Source organism: Falco rusticolus, chromosome 13, assembly GCF_015220075.1.
Source record: "Falco rusticolus isolate bFalRus1 chromosome 13, bFalRus1.pri, whole genome shotgun sequence".
Classification (NCBI taxonomy): domain Eukaryota; kingdom Metazoa; phylum Chordata; class Aves; order Falconiformes; family Falconidae; genus Falco; species Falco rusticolus.
Window position 1 is genome coordinate 15,617,096 of NC_051199.1, and position 17,595 is coordinate 15,634,690.

The following is a 17,595-nucleotide window of genomic DNA, read 5'->3' on the forward strand; positions in this document are numbered from 1 at the left end:
ATAACATAGTTCTAAAATACTGTGTCACAACTACACATTCCCCAGTTTACTCACACTAAGTAAACAATATTTTTAGTTTGTGTCTCACATAAACCTTTTTTTAAAACAGACACTGTGGATAGCTGAAGCCCATAAGGGCACTCTGGAGATTCATCTGTTTTTAAAGTTGTCTTTAACTTGACTTAAGTCAATTAAGAATTTCAGTTTCTTAAAATCGCTATGTTGAAGCACCAGTGAAAAATAAAACATTTTAATGTTACACTTCCAAACTGCCAAGCTGCCTACCTCTTTCTATTCAATGCTTTGATGCAGAGCATCCTAGCATCTCCAGAATACTCCAGGCCATTCTGACTAACAGGTCTGAACAAAATGGAATGTTAACATTTCTTAGACACTGAACAAACCCATCTTTAATAGCACAGGTGCTGGTAGTGAGGCTACTCTGGGCTCAGCCGACAGCACACATTAGGAAACAAAGGTAGAATTAGTCTACCTCCCATTCTTCAAGGTAAGAGGCATCAATTTACTGAAAGGAGTAAACAAGCCAGTGCCAAAAAAATCTCAACTGTACTGTAATTGCCAGTTGCCTTATTCACAGGTTCATTCATTAAAACTAGAAAGAAGTATTAAAAAAGGATTTATCCTGTGCATGAAGTGCGTATGTTTTACCTAAGCCATAACACACATGCTAGAAAAATCTAGCATCTTAGTGATTTCTATTGATGGAAAATATTCTACAATTCCAGTACAGCTGTTCCAATAAATAATTAAGAGGGTGCATTAGATTTCCAAGTTAAGCACATCAATTTTAAGTGTTTATTCACCAGATGTAGTCATACCCACTGTCTCCTATTACAAAGCATATTCTAAAACCGAAAATCTTTTTGCTGCTATAGGTGCTTCAACATTTGAGGCTTAAACATGGAGGATGGGGACACTTCACAGATTCAAAATTATTTAGATTTGCCAGTCTCTCTTTGCTCTTACTTGCTTACTGCATGATGTGGTACCTGAACTTTGTGAAGTTACGCTAAACCCAAAGCTTTTTAACTGAATAGCCATGACACAGATTGTAGAAGAGACCTGTATATTCTCCTTTTTTCTTTTTCTTTTTAAACCACTGGCAGAACATTTGCATCATATACAAATTTCAAGAGTATTTTTATGTGAAAGACTTACTAAATAGCCAGCTTTCAAACCACCCAATCTGTGCTGGATTGCTTCTGTATTATTCTGGATTCCTAGTAAGCCTGTGTGCAGTAAATTCCATACATATATCACATCAACATTGCCTTACCCTGATCAATGGTCTAATAAAAGACATACCAAGCCAGACAGGGAACAACCTAAACATCTGGTATCATACCTGATTAGCCGGATTGCTTCTTATTCTTTAAAGCTTTGTCACAGTATTAGAATTTTTCAGTTTTCTAAAGTGTTTTCAGCAAGCATTAAAATCTACTGCTAACCGTTTACGTAGTTCAAAAGCAGTAAGCTGATAAAGTAATTAAGTGTGTTAGTCTGACACACCAGCCCTCAGCAAGTTGCATGCTCTGGTCTGGGACTCTGCAGAACTTTTGGAAATTGCAACTCTGGATTCACAAGCAGTTTCAGCAAAATTCAGAATCTGGGTGCAAGAGGCAGCCTGTCCCCTTCTACATCACAGGCAAAAAGAAGCTTCCTCAAGTTAGCTGCATGAGGTCTACAGCAAAGAGAACACTGCTTTTGCTAAAACCAAATGATCAACAAAAGCATTCATATCTGAGAATTCCCTAATTAGGAGCTGTTCAAGACACATGACTCCTAAAACCATTTTTCAGAACAGCTGTAAAATCATGTACATTGCACCTGCATCCCTGCAGGGATTTGAAGACTACAGATCCCACTATTTAGTTCTCTCTGTCTTCCCTGGCACTGGTAACAAGATTTGGACAGTTTACGTCAATTTCAAAAGTTGGTTTTTAGCCACACTGGAGTTTTGGCAACAGATTTTCACAATGATCACCAAACCATACAGCAATATTTACTTTTTAATGGAAAAAATGTATCTTTTAATGTAACTGTACATTTCCATGTCCTTTTACGTACTTTTTGTTTAAAGCAAGTGATACTTTAAAAAATGACTACTGTACATATAGTTAATTTGGTTTTCCTCAAAAAATTTTACAGCTAAAGCACAAAAAAATGGAACGCAGCTTTACGAGTTCTTTTCCAAGTAGTGGAAAATGGATTTTGATTGAAAAAAGCTAACAACTGTAGCACAGTATAGCAGCTCTGTACATTCTGTTCATGCACTAAATATTCTCATTTCACAAAATGAATTTCCAATTGGTTTTAACAAGTCAGTGGCAGCTATAATGATGCATATTTTACAGGAAGCAATTATATTTTTCATAACAAATTCTACATTTATTGACTTGCATTACTTTTAATTTGATTGTTTTTAAGGTTCCTAAATCTTTTAACCACATCATGTTCAGAAACACACATACCATCCAATAGTGTCACATACTCTTATTTTTTAGATTTTGTATCCTTTCACCGTATAACTAAAACCCAAGCTATCAAGCAATATAACAGTTTATTATTTCAGACATGTAGAGAGCTCTACGTCAGCACTGACTACATTAATAAAGTTCTGCATATGCTATTTGCTCAGAGAGGTCAGGTCCTTTCTCAAGACTGGTGGTATTCTCGGCGCTACGGAAGCAAACCTAAAAGGCATATGGAGCTCCCACAAAGCCACGTGCCTGTGTCTTTCCTAAAACTGTCTTACCTGGAGATTATACCTGACAAGTATTCATGAGGAACACGATAGAAGTTTAGACCTGATTTAGGATTAATTTGCCTTTTATTTCTAGGTCCAAGTAAGTATTATTACTGATGTAACTGATAGGATGAATGGAAAATTACATGCCTAAAATGAACTTGTTTTGACAGGAAAAGTCGAAGACTGTCAAGGAGAAATTCCATCTCCAAATCCACCCCTCTCCCCCCTTGACATAACACAGTTCTACAAAAAAAGGAAATGGAAGAATTCCTATTATTTCCCTGTTATCTGCAAACTGAAGACACCAATCACAAGTACAGACTGTAAAATGGGAAATAAAATTAAAACTTTATTATCATTTACTGTTATTCTGTATTCTTCTCTTCTTATACTTATGCCATTGAAGGAACAATAAGGCATTTATGTCTCCAGTGAGGAAACTGATTGTTTCCTACTTTGCAGTATTTTAGTTCTCAGGGTGAAAATACTGTACCAATGCATGCACATACACACAATGGAAAAATACTTTAGAACTGACTAGGAGTCAAAAATACATCATTAATAACGTCTTGAAAGGAAGGCTGTATAAGCAGCACGTCCTCTGTCTCTCAAAAACTGTGTAGTCACTTTGCCGATTCTGATATTCTACAATACGCACTGTAAAAGGTAACACCAGTGTTTTTAAATAGCAAGTTCTAGATCTTAGCGATATTTCAACTGAATAACTTTAAAAGCATTTATACCAAGAAGTTACTGGACATTTGTTCCAGGAACCATTTAATGACCAACTTTTATATATAGATTACTGGGCCATTTTAAACTCCCCTCTGACATATGACCTACTACAGAAGACTAATACCTATGATTAACAAATGCACAAATCTGTTTAGCTGCCAATGGTGCTAGCCAGCTGGGTGGCTTCAGTCCACAGGACCATCCCACCTACAGTGCTGCTGTTCCTCTGCATACCATGAACACAGGGATTTTTTTGTTGAATTTCCATGTTTCCTATACTGTAAGTTCCATGTCTCAGAGTCTGGATGCCACATAAGCGAACAGTACGCAAAAGGGAACGCGTTCAGAAAGATCAATCTTTCATAATTGCATTCTTCCTGAGTCAGAAAATAGAGATCAGGGTAGAGTAACTGTTTAAATTAGCAATCTGCACCTCAAGGGTTAAAAGGAAAAAAACCCCACAGAAGCAACAGAACAGGCATAGCAATCAACGATTCTGGACTGTCAAGGGCTGCGGTCAAACTCTGATCGCCCATACACATACCAGTCTCCAGAGCTACTGCACGCAACCCTGAGCTATTTTTTCCACATTCATTCCCTGCTAAATGCTCTGGTCTCAGACAGCCCCAACTCTTCTTTAACAAGATTTTCAACATCAACTTCCCCCACAGGCAGCCAGAAACTGTTCACTCACTCTGATAAATATCAAATGACCAAGGTCAATTGTCAGCACTAAGTGCACATCGTTGGCAGGATGTGTACTCTCCTCAATAAATACTGCCATAAATCAGAATCTCAGAAACCTCTTGATCAAATGTTCCTTGATTCAGACACTAACCCCAAAGAAATATCAAATGATTCAATTATCTACATGGATGCTAACTTATTGTGTCCCATCTTTTGCACCATCAGACCACCTGACAAGACGTATTACTGTGTGGCTAGTACTCTTATTACAGGAGTACTAAAAAAGCCAGATTTTGCAGAAAACCTAGATACTGAAATCTGTGAACCAGGTTTTTTAAACAGTTCTTCAGTATCCTTAAGCTCTAAATTTTAAATCCCCATCACCAGGGAAAGTAAGGCAGCCCTACAACTAAACTAGACCAGTTCCAGACAGAAAGTCTTGAAGACAACCAAATTCTGAATTTGGTGTTTTGTGGACTTTTGAATGAACCACCATGCTCACAAAAGTTAGCATAGTGAGCAATCCACTTCATGTTCTGCAGACAGCACAGATAGCAAGCCAGTTAATACTGTGCGCTGTGCTTTTGGATGTTTCCGATAAACTCGGTGCTCATTTCACAGGACGCATCATCCACGCAGTGCATTTGTCTGTTACTCTTCACAGCCACCAGGACAATGAGGCACATGTTCTCGTACTCATCAGCAAGATCAGAAACATCAAGTCACTAGGACTAGGCCCCATCAGTCACGGAAACATACTAAAAGCCCCATTGTTGCTGTTTTTTCAGTACACAAACTGCAGTATATAGTTTTCCTAATTAATCAACTTTCTCGTATCACATTTTCACACTGCATAATTTTAAAAGTTTGAAACTGTTAAAATACTAAAAATGGAGCATGTTGAAGCCTTAAAGAAAAAAAAAAAAACATTAAATCACAAAGATAAGCTGAACTTACAGTTTGTGATGTCAGGAGGGGCATAACTATCATTCATGAACATGCTGGTGGGTTTTGCAACTTTCAAATAAACAAAGTCTGATGTGTTTTTTAAGGCAGTCACTGCTTCTTCATGAGTAACTTCTTCTAAGCAAACACTGTTCACCTAAAGAGAAAAAAATTAAAATTTTCATAGGACACTCACTGAAAGCTTTTGGAGCACTCTGGCATTAAACTTATTAGGATTCGTGCACCACAGACATAACAAGCTATATGAAAGTTATATGAGATGCTTTGTAGTGCTGTGCATGCACAATCACAGCACTGAGACAGTGTGTTACTGCAAGCATCCAAGAGAAGAAAGTTTCTTCTAGCAAGAATAAATCCTACGTGATCTTGTCATGACATAATTAAGTTCTAGGCATTATAATGGGACAACATATTCTTGCAAGAGGTCAAAAGTAGGGATCAAAATTGGAGAAAATCCCAAAGTAACTGATTTACATGTCAAGTAACAAGAACTAGTTTACAGGTAATTTTTTTAACTATTGCTATTAAAGTGAAACACTAGCACTTCAGTTTAAAAAATAATTTTAAAATCCTTTAACAGTTAGTATCTCATATAAAGCCTTAGTACATTGCGTTGCTGACCCTCTCTTCCATATTCTGAAGAAGGAAGTAACTTCTGCAGATAAATCCAGCCAAAATGGGAAATAAGGCCTGTACGGCACTGAACCTGAGGGACCAAAGACACTTTCCTCTGTTTGATTACTTAACTTTATAAACTGTGCAAAAACAATTGGGTCTATCAATTGTATTTTGTGGAGAAAAAGCTCTACTGCCTAAATATATTCTTTTTACCTGTATTTTCTAAAAGTTTCCTTAAAGTTTTCTAAAAGCCCTTAAAAAGCTTTAAAAGCCCCTTTTTTTTGTGGTGTTTTAAAAAAAAAAAAAAAAACAATAACAAAAACAAAACAAAACACAGATATAAATTTCTGCCACTCCTGATGACCGAAAAGTCATTTTGCAGTGCACTGGTAATTGCAGTGCCGCCTGAAGACACAGGCAGAAAGTTACATTCTGCAGAATATGGGAGCTTATCTCTACATTAGTGACTATAGCTTCGACTAAAGTGAAATTCAACTAATCAGAATATATTATAGATGACATTTTACTCACTTCTTTCCTAAACTAATTAACTGAGGGAATGACTACAGATTCAATAAACCAGGACGTTGTATTTACTGTATGAAATAGCACAGTGCCTATGCTCCTTGCGTCTCTGGAGTGTCTGGTATTAATCAAGAGCTACTTTATCCATTAAAAAAATTTGCCTGATGAAATTAAATTAAGTCATACTGAACAAATTAAACTGTTGCACAAGTTTGATATTTCTAACAAAAATTCCTTAAAATCTTGCATATGTTATAAGCAAGTTCGCATGCAATTTTTTTGTACATGTGACAAATTTTAACACTGGAAAGCAGTTTGCCATTAAAAGAAAGCTTGCCAGTGCCTTTGCGTTGTGAGAAAGTCCTATAATCCAAACACTTCCTATCACGCTGATTTTAAAACTTAAAAACATCAACTATTAACAGCACTATCATCAAGCAGCTGGATATTTGGGTTTTTGAATTCGCATGGCATATGAAGGTGTGTATTTATTGTGCAGCTAATAGTAAACAATACGTTATCTCTCTTTTTTCCTCCTAGTTCTCATGTAAGGATTTGCTCATGTCTTGAGCTGATTTCACAGAACTATCCATTGTAACACCAAGATATCATTCCTAATACTTAAAAAAAGCAGGATTTTTTTTTTAGATAAAGGGATAAGCCCAGGATTCTTTAAGTTCTCCCAACTCTGTATTTGTAACTAACTTATCCGAAAACGCTTTTTACAGATGGGATTCTCTGCACTAAATGTTTAGGATGTTTAGGCAGTTTCTTACTGTTCGAAGAGCAATCAAAGCACATATTCTGTTCTCCTGTACTCCTGAGTACAGATGTACTCAGAGCTCTTACAGAAGCAGATGCTGCCTGGCAGAGGTATGAGGGCAGAGCAATTAGACCTTACAAGGTGCTGAGTTCACAATTCAAATTCATTCAGAATTTCCTGGCTCTGGTTCTTGTTTTTCTAGCTGGACAACTAGATTTACAGACGGAATTTAAGGAAGTTGAAATTTGTTTTTACTTCGTGAACAGAAAATTCAACTTTCAAAAGCATTACAAACACTGAAATCCAGCATAAGCAGCAGTTTCACTACAGGCTGGCCAGCCACCAGTCCGTGGAGTTCCTTTCCATTCTTTTCTGAGAAGAGAAACAATCCCATTGTATGCTGGTTTACAGTCCCATCACTCAGCTCCCAGAAAAATAATAGCAGGCATGAGAAATAAACATTCTGATTAATACAGGTTTTGCATGAAACATTGGGCTGAGGAACAGATTTCAGATTTTCTGATGAGATGGTGGTGAACATTGCAGATTTCATTTTTATCACTGATTTTCTGGCAATACCAATTTTTTTTACTCATTTCTATGAAATCACATTCCACTGGCATGCAGCTCAGCCACAAAGTGAACCATGCCCTTACTGGGCCTAAAAGTGAATTACTATTAGAAAAATGCAGCTCTTACTTACAGCTAAGAGTTTGTCCCCAATCTGAAGTTTGCCATCTTTATGTGCTGCCCCACCTTCAATGATTTTGGTTACATAGATGCTGTTGTCTCCAGGTATATGCTGATTTCCTACACCACCAGCAATACTGAAACCAAGACCTGCTTGAAGATAAAGTCATTACTCAACAAACCTTTTAGCATTCATAACATTTGAATTATTATATAAATAATAATGCTATTTGTATCACGCATACTCATACACATATGTAAAAATATTAGGCTCTGGCTGAAGCAATACTGGATGCCTTTCCAAGTGAACTCATAGTTTTCCAGAAAGTTCTGGAAAAGACCTAACATTTACAGAAGTTCTGAAAATTAAAAGCTAAATTATTTAGTTCGTGCCCTGTGAAAGATGTACACAGCAGAGCTATATCATCACCACTGATACTTAAAGAACCACTGTCCAACATTTACCCTTACAGAACCAAATAATACTTCCTCTAAATGGTTTTTAATCTCTCAAAGATCCTTTCTCAGTAATTCAATTAAATATTTTACTCTTGTATATAACGTACTTATTTAGTAGATACTATCAGAAACACATTTTTTTTATCATTTGAAAGACAAATATGCCTTCTACAAGAACAGTTTCAAGACACACGGATGAAAATGCAGAAGCATTTGAGAGGCCATTATCTTATTTTTCATTATTCTGCATTTCCCACAACTTCACATGCAAGGTACTATTTTATTTTGAAAAATAAATGCAGAAGTCTATCATCAACTCTTTCTTCGTGAAAAAGAAGCTTTATACTTCCTACGTACCTTTAGGACCTTTTACAAGTTTGATTTCCACTATTTTTTCTGTGACTGGTTTTCTTCTTTTGACATACAATCGCACAATTGATCCCGCTTCTTTCAATGCTTCTACTGCTTTGCTGTGTGTCACATCACGAACATCCACTTCATTTACTCGTAGAATACAATCATTAACCCTAGAGACAGCAACATTCATGTTCAGCTGTTGTGTTACAGCAGAGCGCACACATTAGGAGTCTAATTTTATCTACAATATGCTAACATACATGTTAACACATTAAGATACAAAGATTTTGCTCCAAAATTATACTGATTCAAGACAATGTTCTAAAATTCATTATTAGTGCTTAAAAGTAAAACAAGGACCACTAGAAAACATTTAATGGAAATATTTTGTTCACAGCCTAAGAGGACACCATCTTATATATGTTTCATTCAAGCAGCATTTTGAACAGAGCTTTGTACAAACTACCTTTCATTTAGAGCTACAAGAACTAAAAAAAAAGGAATCAGAGACTAGGAGGCACACAATGAAAACACACTGGTTTTAAGCCATGATATGAATAAGCCAACCTCCGTTCCTGCTTTTCACAAGCCATTTCAGTGCTGGCATTCCACTCCATTTAACAAGTTGCTGTAGTAACACTAAGCTCTCATTACACTAAGTACAATGCCTGACCCACCTGTCACCATGTCCTGCCAGATGTAGCTCTGGCAATGGCCAACAAGCTAAAATAAAGCCATGAAATAAGCTTATTAGGACTAAAAACCATAACGCATCAGGCATTTGCACCAAAAATGATAGGGCAACTTCTTGACAACACAATAGAAAAAAAGCTGGTCCTACAATCAGATGTGGGGTTTTTCCACACAGTGATACAGGAGACTTAAAAGACTGTTCTGGATTAGAAAAGTAACTCATTAGTGCAATTTGTTGTTAACTCCTAACAGTACTCTTCAAAGGAAGTTGAAAATATCACTTGCTACCACCTAGTAATACGCCAACATTTCCTCACTAGGAATAAATAGTAGTATCAGTCAACAATTAAATAAGAAAATGGGGTATACTGGAGAAGGAGTACTCTATTAGTTTAAACAAAAAGTACTGCTTTTGAAGCTGTGTAGTATCTTTGAAAATTTAAGACACAGAATTATACCAAGCATAAAAGAGGGTTGTTACTAAGCTCAACTGTCTTACAGATCAGAAAATCTGCACATGGATAATGAAGAGCTACCTATCCTGTTATAGAATATACAGCATAATCAATTTATAACACTGAATAGAAAAGATAAAGTTCACTTAATTTCACTTAACTATATATTTTATTGGTTGGGGAAAAAATAAAAATGGTCCACTCAAATATTTTTCATTATTTAGAAATACTTCTGCAAGAAAAATTTACTTAACACGTAATGTAGCATGATAAAACTACTAAAAGTAACAGAAAGTTTGCTATCCACTGTTTGAAAACATAATAATAAACATTTAGCAACCCAACACAGAAAGTCATCATACCGTAATCTTCCATCTTGTGCAGCTGCACCCCCGGCTATAATTTTTGTAATGAAAATACTTGAATCATCCCCAATATGTGGGTTGTCTGTACCACCTGCAATGCTAAAGCCAAGTCCTGAATTTCCCTAAAGGTAGAGGGGAAAAAAAATTTACACATTTCTTTTGGGGGGAAAAGATATTCTAGTATATAGAACCAAATCTATATAATTTTCACTGATAAAAAATATTAAAAGACAATTTAAGCAGTATACTACACACAACCATATGTAAGATGTAATTATACTTTTTTTCATAGAACATAAAATCATTGTGTAACTGTGAGATACAGTTCCAACCCCACAGCACTCTCATTGAAGCGAGCTGGATAAACTAGATAAAAGCTTCCCTCTCTCGTGAGCTAGATCTTTGAGATATTCGTACAAATATTTGTTCCTCATTAAATTACTAGTGCTAAATTATTTTTTCCAGAGAAGTCCCCAAGTCATTTGTGTCACGTATGTAATACCATCTTAACAGATGCAGAGATTCAGAGTGAGATTTTCTCTTTAAGGTTTCTTGACCTTACTGTCACCTGCAAGACCACTTCACCCTCGCAGTAACTGCCAGAACTGCACAAGTATCAAACACAACCATAACAGTGTAGCTCAAGCGCCAAGACGGATCTCAACATTGTACACCTAACAAAGCAAGGTATATGACAAGGCGTCACTTGCAATCTCAACTGGAAACCTGAACATCAACATAAAACTTAATGGTATAAACAAAAGCCTCTCATAAATGGCAATATAGGAAATGAAACCATAATTTGTGCTGTTACTCTCTATGAGCCTAGATAATTAAATGCATGCAGCATGTCTCAGGGAGATCCTTCCCCCATTTTACTCTTAATGGTCAAAGATAATAATAAAAGCTCCTATTCCTGCTTCAGGAACTGGTTGTGTATTTTTCTTTCTTTAGGTTAAATAATCTACCTAAAGAAAATAAAAAAAAAAAAACCCAAAAACAAAAAAACAGTAAGAATTGGTTTGGATTTTTGGATTGCCATCTAGCAGTATGAAGATGTTATTATTTCTTCTTTAAGTTCCACAAGCCCCATCTAAAACAGAGTACAGAAATACATTTATCATGTTACCCTTTCAAGCGTAATTTCTTCATACTCGTAATCTGCATCTGTGCCATTGACCTATAAAGAAAAAAAAGTGAGACTTACTGAGAATTTTACACTTTACATGACTGTTTGCTCAGCTGGCGGTTTACTCCCACCAAATCTCAGGTGATTCATAGTGACCACTGAGCTCAGAGGGGACGTGTGATTTCTCACACTGCTCTGTGCATGAATCAGACACTCCTTTTGTATGAGGTGAAAAGTTAAACTCATTTAATTTCAGAGAGCAGACTATGCTACACAGAAACTGTAGAACAGAGGCCCTCTGCTTCTGATTGCCAGAAAAAAATAGTTGCTTTTAGGATCCTCAGATGTTCCTCAGGCCATACAGCAAGTTGAAACTGAGAAAAAAAGGAAGGAGTCATGAGGTAGACAGGAAATTGTACAGAAAAACAGAGCAGTATTTTCAAACTGTGGTTCCTCACAGAGCAGAGAAAAATCAAAGATTGATGCTTTATACCATTTCTCACTAGAATGTTTATATTACTATTTATGTGACACATACAAGATCAACATATTAAAACAGGATCAAAACCAGAAGAGTTTAGAAGAATATTTTATAAAGGTAGATAAAAACGCCAAATACTGGAAGTAAGTTAGAAATTACACCCACATTCTTTGCTGTCTATAGAACTAATAGAGAATCAAGTAACAGAAATAGCAAATAGCTACATTAAATTAAAACAAATACCTAAAAGTACCATTAACTGGGTTTTTTTTTTTAGTTACTAAGGTATCTTGGAACTCAAATTCTTTCCTTCACAGGTACCTACAGCAGCACATACAACATGCAGCTACAGGCAATTTTCTATTTCAAGCCTTTTTGGATGAAATATTTAACAAGATAAGAAATCACATTTATAGTATTATTTTACACATCATCTTGTCTATTCCTAAGATATTCTATATCTGGTAATCTTCTGTACTCTTAACATACTATTGAAAATTTTATAAAGATAAAAACTATATTTATATAAGGAAGTATTTTAACATCTGCACAATTTTCTAGCAGATAATTTTAAAAGGGACGTTAAATTCACCCTAAACAAAATTAAGATCACATATACTTAATTCCTTATATGTTTATTTGAAAAATTTAAAAGGTCCAAAAATTGAAGATGCCACAACTTTCACAGGCTGTCTAATCTCAAGCTCATTTATCCCTCAGTAGTTTTTTCCCTCAATCTGTAATTATATCTCCATACAATACAATAGAGGCCATGTCCACTCCAGACATAACAGATTATCTTCTTTGTGCAGTACCTCAAAAATTATTATGTCCTTAGTAGTTTGTTCAATGGAAAAGATACAAAAGATACCGTGGTTTTACCACGTGATATTTCTCCATTAAAAAAGGAAAAGGTCTTGACCTTCTGAATACATGAAACTGTATCCATTGCTGCACCAACTGTGATCAAGAAGTTCTTATGTTAGCTTAGTGCTTGTGCTATTATCCACAAGAATGACAATATGTGCTAACTGCACCAGTCATCCAGCACTACAGTACCTGGGAAACGGTTCTTGATGACCAATCAATATGTGGCTTTTTTTTTTTTCTTTTAAAGAAATCATAAGGACAAGCAAAAATTTCCCTATCCATTACCATTAAGCAAAACAAAGCCATTCCTAAAGTCTCTTCTTGTTTATTTCCATGTACAAAGCTCTGTAATACAGTTTTAAACTACCATCTACACAAAGAGGAGCAAATAAGAACCTCTATTTTTATCTGCTACTTTAGCTCAGTTCTGTAGTCCCTTTTTTTTCTTCCTTTTTTTTAATTTACCTTTGATTTTATCTAACAAACTGAGCATTAACAGAGACAGGAGCAAGAAAACATCAAATGATAAAAATCACTGTCCTATTCTACTTTTTGCAAGTTTTGAAGTGATCTCAGATCCGCTAAGCTAACCTCTATTTGCAGGGACTTCTCCTGGATGAAGGAAGTTCAATACTGTAATTAACTACAGCAATCTTCCTTGAATCTGAAAACCTATTAGAAGTTCAGCAGAATCTGGTTAGAGATTTTTGGCTGTACTGAAGTTAGTTTGGTATGGTTAAGCTTTCCACATGCCACCATCTTCAGTTTTGTCTGTATTTCCTTGGGCTCTTGCCAAGAATAAAAAAATATGCTTCTTTGTGGTGGTTTGGGTTTTTTTTCCCCCCATCCCAGTTTGAGTTCTAAGAGGGGGCACTTCCTCCGCAGCTTTATGATTTAGGTAATAAGAGCTATGTTCTTCACCACTTGTTCCTTGATAACTTTCTAGATTAGTATTTTGCCTTTTTTTTTCCAATAGAAAAAGCTTTAATTGTTAAGGTTTTTGTAGATTATTGATGCAGTTACCTAACAAGTACAATTTTACATTTTTTTTACATACTTATTGCTTAACAATACCATTAGCTACTTGGGAACCTAGAAAGACATTCCCTTACTCAAATTCCTATGCTTACAGACTAGATTAGATTACAGATAATTACGGGAAAACTGGTAATTTAGATAGCTTTTGAGTGTCAGTTTTTTCTGTTAATGCTACTTTCTCTTCTTATTTCTACTATCTACTGTTCTCCATGTGACCTTATCAGACAGAGCCTTCTGAAATGTGAATACATATTTACTAATCACTTTTCTTCTTGGTTTAGTTTGTGTGTGCAGGGAGACACCTCACCTTCAGCAAGATTTTCTACACTGTATCTGCATCACATCAATAAGAGGGCCACAAACTTCAGGCTACTGCTGTGATCTTTTAGTCAGAGGCATCATTATTACACTTGGGACTCATTTATGAGCCAATTATGTCACAGTACAGATCTTTTGTCTTCTGCTCGAAGTGTTAATTCACACTTTTGTTTGTCTTATTACAGCGGCTGTCTAGCAGTTTTGCTAAGTTATGAATGCTTTTGACAAGGACAGGATTTACTCCTCACTTGCCAATATCGGTACTTAAACAAAGTAAAACCAACTAGTACAGGCATTAAGACTGTTCAGGAAAATTACTACTTTTTGTAGTTACTAAAGTAATTACAGGAGGAAGGTAGGGGAAAATTCAGACCTGGAACTATGCCAAACTTACATACGTCCCAAAGCCTCTGTAGTCTATCAGTCAGTGGTATTCATATCACAAAACACACACTGCCAAATACAAATTTTAGCCTCCCTATAACTACACTTATTACCTTAATGTTTCAAACAGAACCAACCCATTTTTATGAACATTCAGGCACTAAAATCTTAAGTATAGCTACTGCATGAAGAAGTGTTTTTATGAGATGTGCAACAGAAACAGCACATTAAATATTAAAGCATCTGCCTGCACAGTTGAAGAAACAGATTGTCCTCTGAACACTGAACCACTGAAACCTCAGTGGTGTTTTGCACTGTCACACACCGGTCCTTAACACAGAACCTTGCACCTGCAATCTACAACTTCTTTTCATGAAACAGCTATTTAAGGACAAGGACATCAAATAACCATCAGGACAGCTGACAAAATCAAGTACCTTCAAAGAGGTAAAATAGGTTTTACTAAATAACAACAGACCTACACAACTACATACATAAAACGTTATCTACAGTTATAATTTAAAGCAAGTATAGGCTTACGTATGTTGGAGTCTCCAAAGAATCTGTATTCACCAGCACTGGAGGGGGATTTGCCTTTAATAAAAGAATAATTCAAAAAATTATACAGCATCATAGAAAGCAATACTAGTGATAATTGTACAAGACTTAATTTGCTGTGTTTCTCAAAGTTCTGTTAAAAGGTAGCCTCCACCTGAGAATCTCAGAAATTCACCTTCAGAACACTTGTTTCTACCCTGAACAAATTGCTTTCACACCACAAAACCACACTCTTCCAAAACTCTGAGCTCATATTTTATATGCAAGTTTTGTCATTTATTATGTTGCATTTCAAAGGAAAACTGGGTCATGCTATCATTTGACATGATGTCAGTCACTCTAGTACTTGTGGTATGACATTCAGAAGGTGCTTTATCTTAAAACCATGTTTGATTCTTCTTTCTCCCTGCTAGGAAGATACACACACATACACAGCCCTTCAACATACAATACAGAAACTTAAGAGAAGTTATGGATGAAAGGATCTACAAAACTGACTTGTGAAAGAAAAACCACAGCAGACATTCATCTACTGCACAGCAGCTTGTGCTTCTATCAGAAAATTGTCATGGATTCACAAGCCACAAGCAGAGATTACTGCTACAGAACTATCGAAACAGTATAGCGTTCTTGCTGGTCAGGAACTTGTAGAATAAGCTAAAGCTCTTACTCTCTGATGTTACTGAGGTTGCAAATGCCACCAGTCTATACAGATTTATCTGAAACTATTTCAAATAAACAGATTTCCTATTTTTACATCAATTATCTGCATTTAAAATAGGCAGCATCTAGGCTGCTCTAAGGGTGTAAGTGCAATGCAGATATATTCCAGACTCCTCAATACTGTTGTGGTATTAAGTTCAACAGAACCTACAAACTCAGTGGAACAAAACAAAGTTCATCTCCTTACTGTTTTAATGAAGCTGAGGGGGGGTATGTATAAAAAAAATCCATTATCTTAAAAATTAAGATATTCTTTATCCTTTTTAAAAAAAAAATCTCTTACATGTGTGTATGTGTGCAGAAAGAAATACAGGGACAGTTGTAACAGGCTGCAATAGAAGCTAGTATTAAACTCATTCAAAGATGAGCTGAAGATCAAAAAAAAAAAAAAGACAAATTAATCTATTCATATTCTGCATTTTAGTTTCATTATCATGACAACAATGTACTTTTGAGGAATTGATGATTTTTAAAAGCTCCCAAAAGCTGGGAAGTAAGCGATGACTCAGAACGTCCTTAACAAAAGACCGAGATGAATAACCTACCATCACTAGACAGGAATCATCAACCTGCTATCAGTTCGCTTTGTCAGAAATTAGGCCTGTATCATCTACTAAGTGCTAAAATCAGATGGTATCTACACAAGTTAACAGAACAGACTATTAAAAAAAAGGAAACAAGAAGGATGACACTGATGACTGTCAAAATGCCAAACACCCTTCTCACCCAGCAATTCTCTCAGCAGAAGCACAGGCACACTTTATGCAGTACAGATACCAAGTACTACTTACTAGTGTCATAACAAAAATCTGTTAATGAGACAGATATCAGACAGAAACAATGCTACCCCTCACAACCATTTTCTGCCATTACGTTACATTCCAATTTCTGCTTCTTATTCAAGTGCAAGTTCTATTAAAATAAAACCAAAATTAAAATCCTGTACTAAAAATACCAATCAATGAAATTATGTATCACCATCCCTGTTAAAGTTCTACAATTAACATGGTAGTCAGAAAAACAAAACAATATATTGTATTAAGAACCTCACTGAATATGAGGCATTAGGAGTATAATCTCCGCTGGATCTATAAGAGACCAGCATACATTTATTATTCTATTTGTGTATCAAATATGAGAAGATTTTTATTTTATAAACAGAAAATAAAACAAGGATTAACTTTGAAAGTTCAGTCACATTGCTTAAATTTCATTTAATTTTTCTAATTTGTTTTTCTTTAATATTAAGTTTCTGTAATATCCAAGTATATTCAACAGAAGTGCCTATGAAAGCTGGTTTCCCATGAATCTTTTTCTTGAGGCTGACAAGTGTTCTTTTAACATCTTAAAAAAAGACGAGAACTAGCTAAAAGCAAATTACTATTAGTAGGTGAGGTTTCTATGTGAAGAGTATGTTTGAGACACAAACCAGCCAACCTATGCAAAAGATCTTCCATAAATTAAGTGGTTGTTCCTAACAGTCCTTCTGCATTTATCTGGATTACTGCATCAAGAAGCAGTAATTTACCGTCATTTCCCAGCAGGAAGGAGAAAAGCTTTGTGCAAGGTATGCCTGGACACAGCAATGACACAGGGCAACATCTCACTCAAAACGTCCAATGTTTTTGGAAGCAAGACCTGGTATTTCAGTCCGTTTTACAAGAGTTCTCCAAATTACCTAACACTTTCAAGCTTCGGTGCCAGGGCTTGTTCAAATATTTAAAAGCTATTTCACAAATTTGTGTACAAGCAGACTACGGACTTGCCTAAGGGATAAAGAGATTAACAAAACAGAGAGATCTATCTGCTGTACAAAAATGCATCTGCCAAATCCAAAGTAGATTATAACTTTCTATGGTATTTTCTAATTGCTTAGAATCACAAATTATGCAGAATTATATAGCTAACTCCTGCAGACATTTATATGCTTTCAGAGGACAGAGGCACAGACCGTTCAATTCTTACTCTTCTGCTTGTAATCCAGCATCATCAATGAACAGTAACGCTGTCA

At 35.7% G+C, this 17,595-nt stretch overlaps 1 protein-coding gene across 25 annotated transcripts in view; it reads right to left on the bottom strand.

The window, feature by feature from the left end:
- The window catches only part of DLG1 (discs large MAGUK scaffold protein 1), a 162,901-nt gene that overhangs the window by 47,972 nt on the left and 97,334 nt on the right, over window positions 1-17,595 (bottom strand). For 15 of the 25 annotated variants that reach the window (XM_037406645.1, XM_037406638.1, XM_037406633.1 and 12 more), the window contains 6 exons: window positions 14,844-14,897; window positions 11,213-11,263; window positions 10,081-10,205; window positions 8,571-8,740; window positions 7,768-7,904; window positions 5,150-5,294 (listed from right to left, as the gene is read on the bottom strand). In XM_037406645.1, the coding sequence (XP_037262542.1) occupies window positions 5,150-5,294; window positions 7,768-7,904; window positions 8,571-8,740; window positions 10,081-10,205; window positions 11,213-11,263; window positions 14,844-14,897 (682 nt within the window). Of the gene's footprint in view, window positions 1-5,149; window positions 5,295-7,767; window positions 7,908-8,570; window positions 8,741-10,080; window positions 10,206-11,212; window positions 11,264-14,843; window positions 14,898-17,595 lie in introns of all 25 variants that reach the window. The other 10 variants (XM_037406631.1, XM_037406634.1, XM_037406628.1 and 7 more) reach the window with 1 other exon arrangement.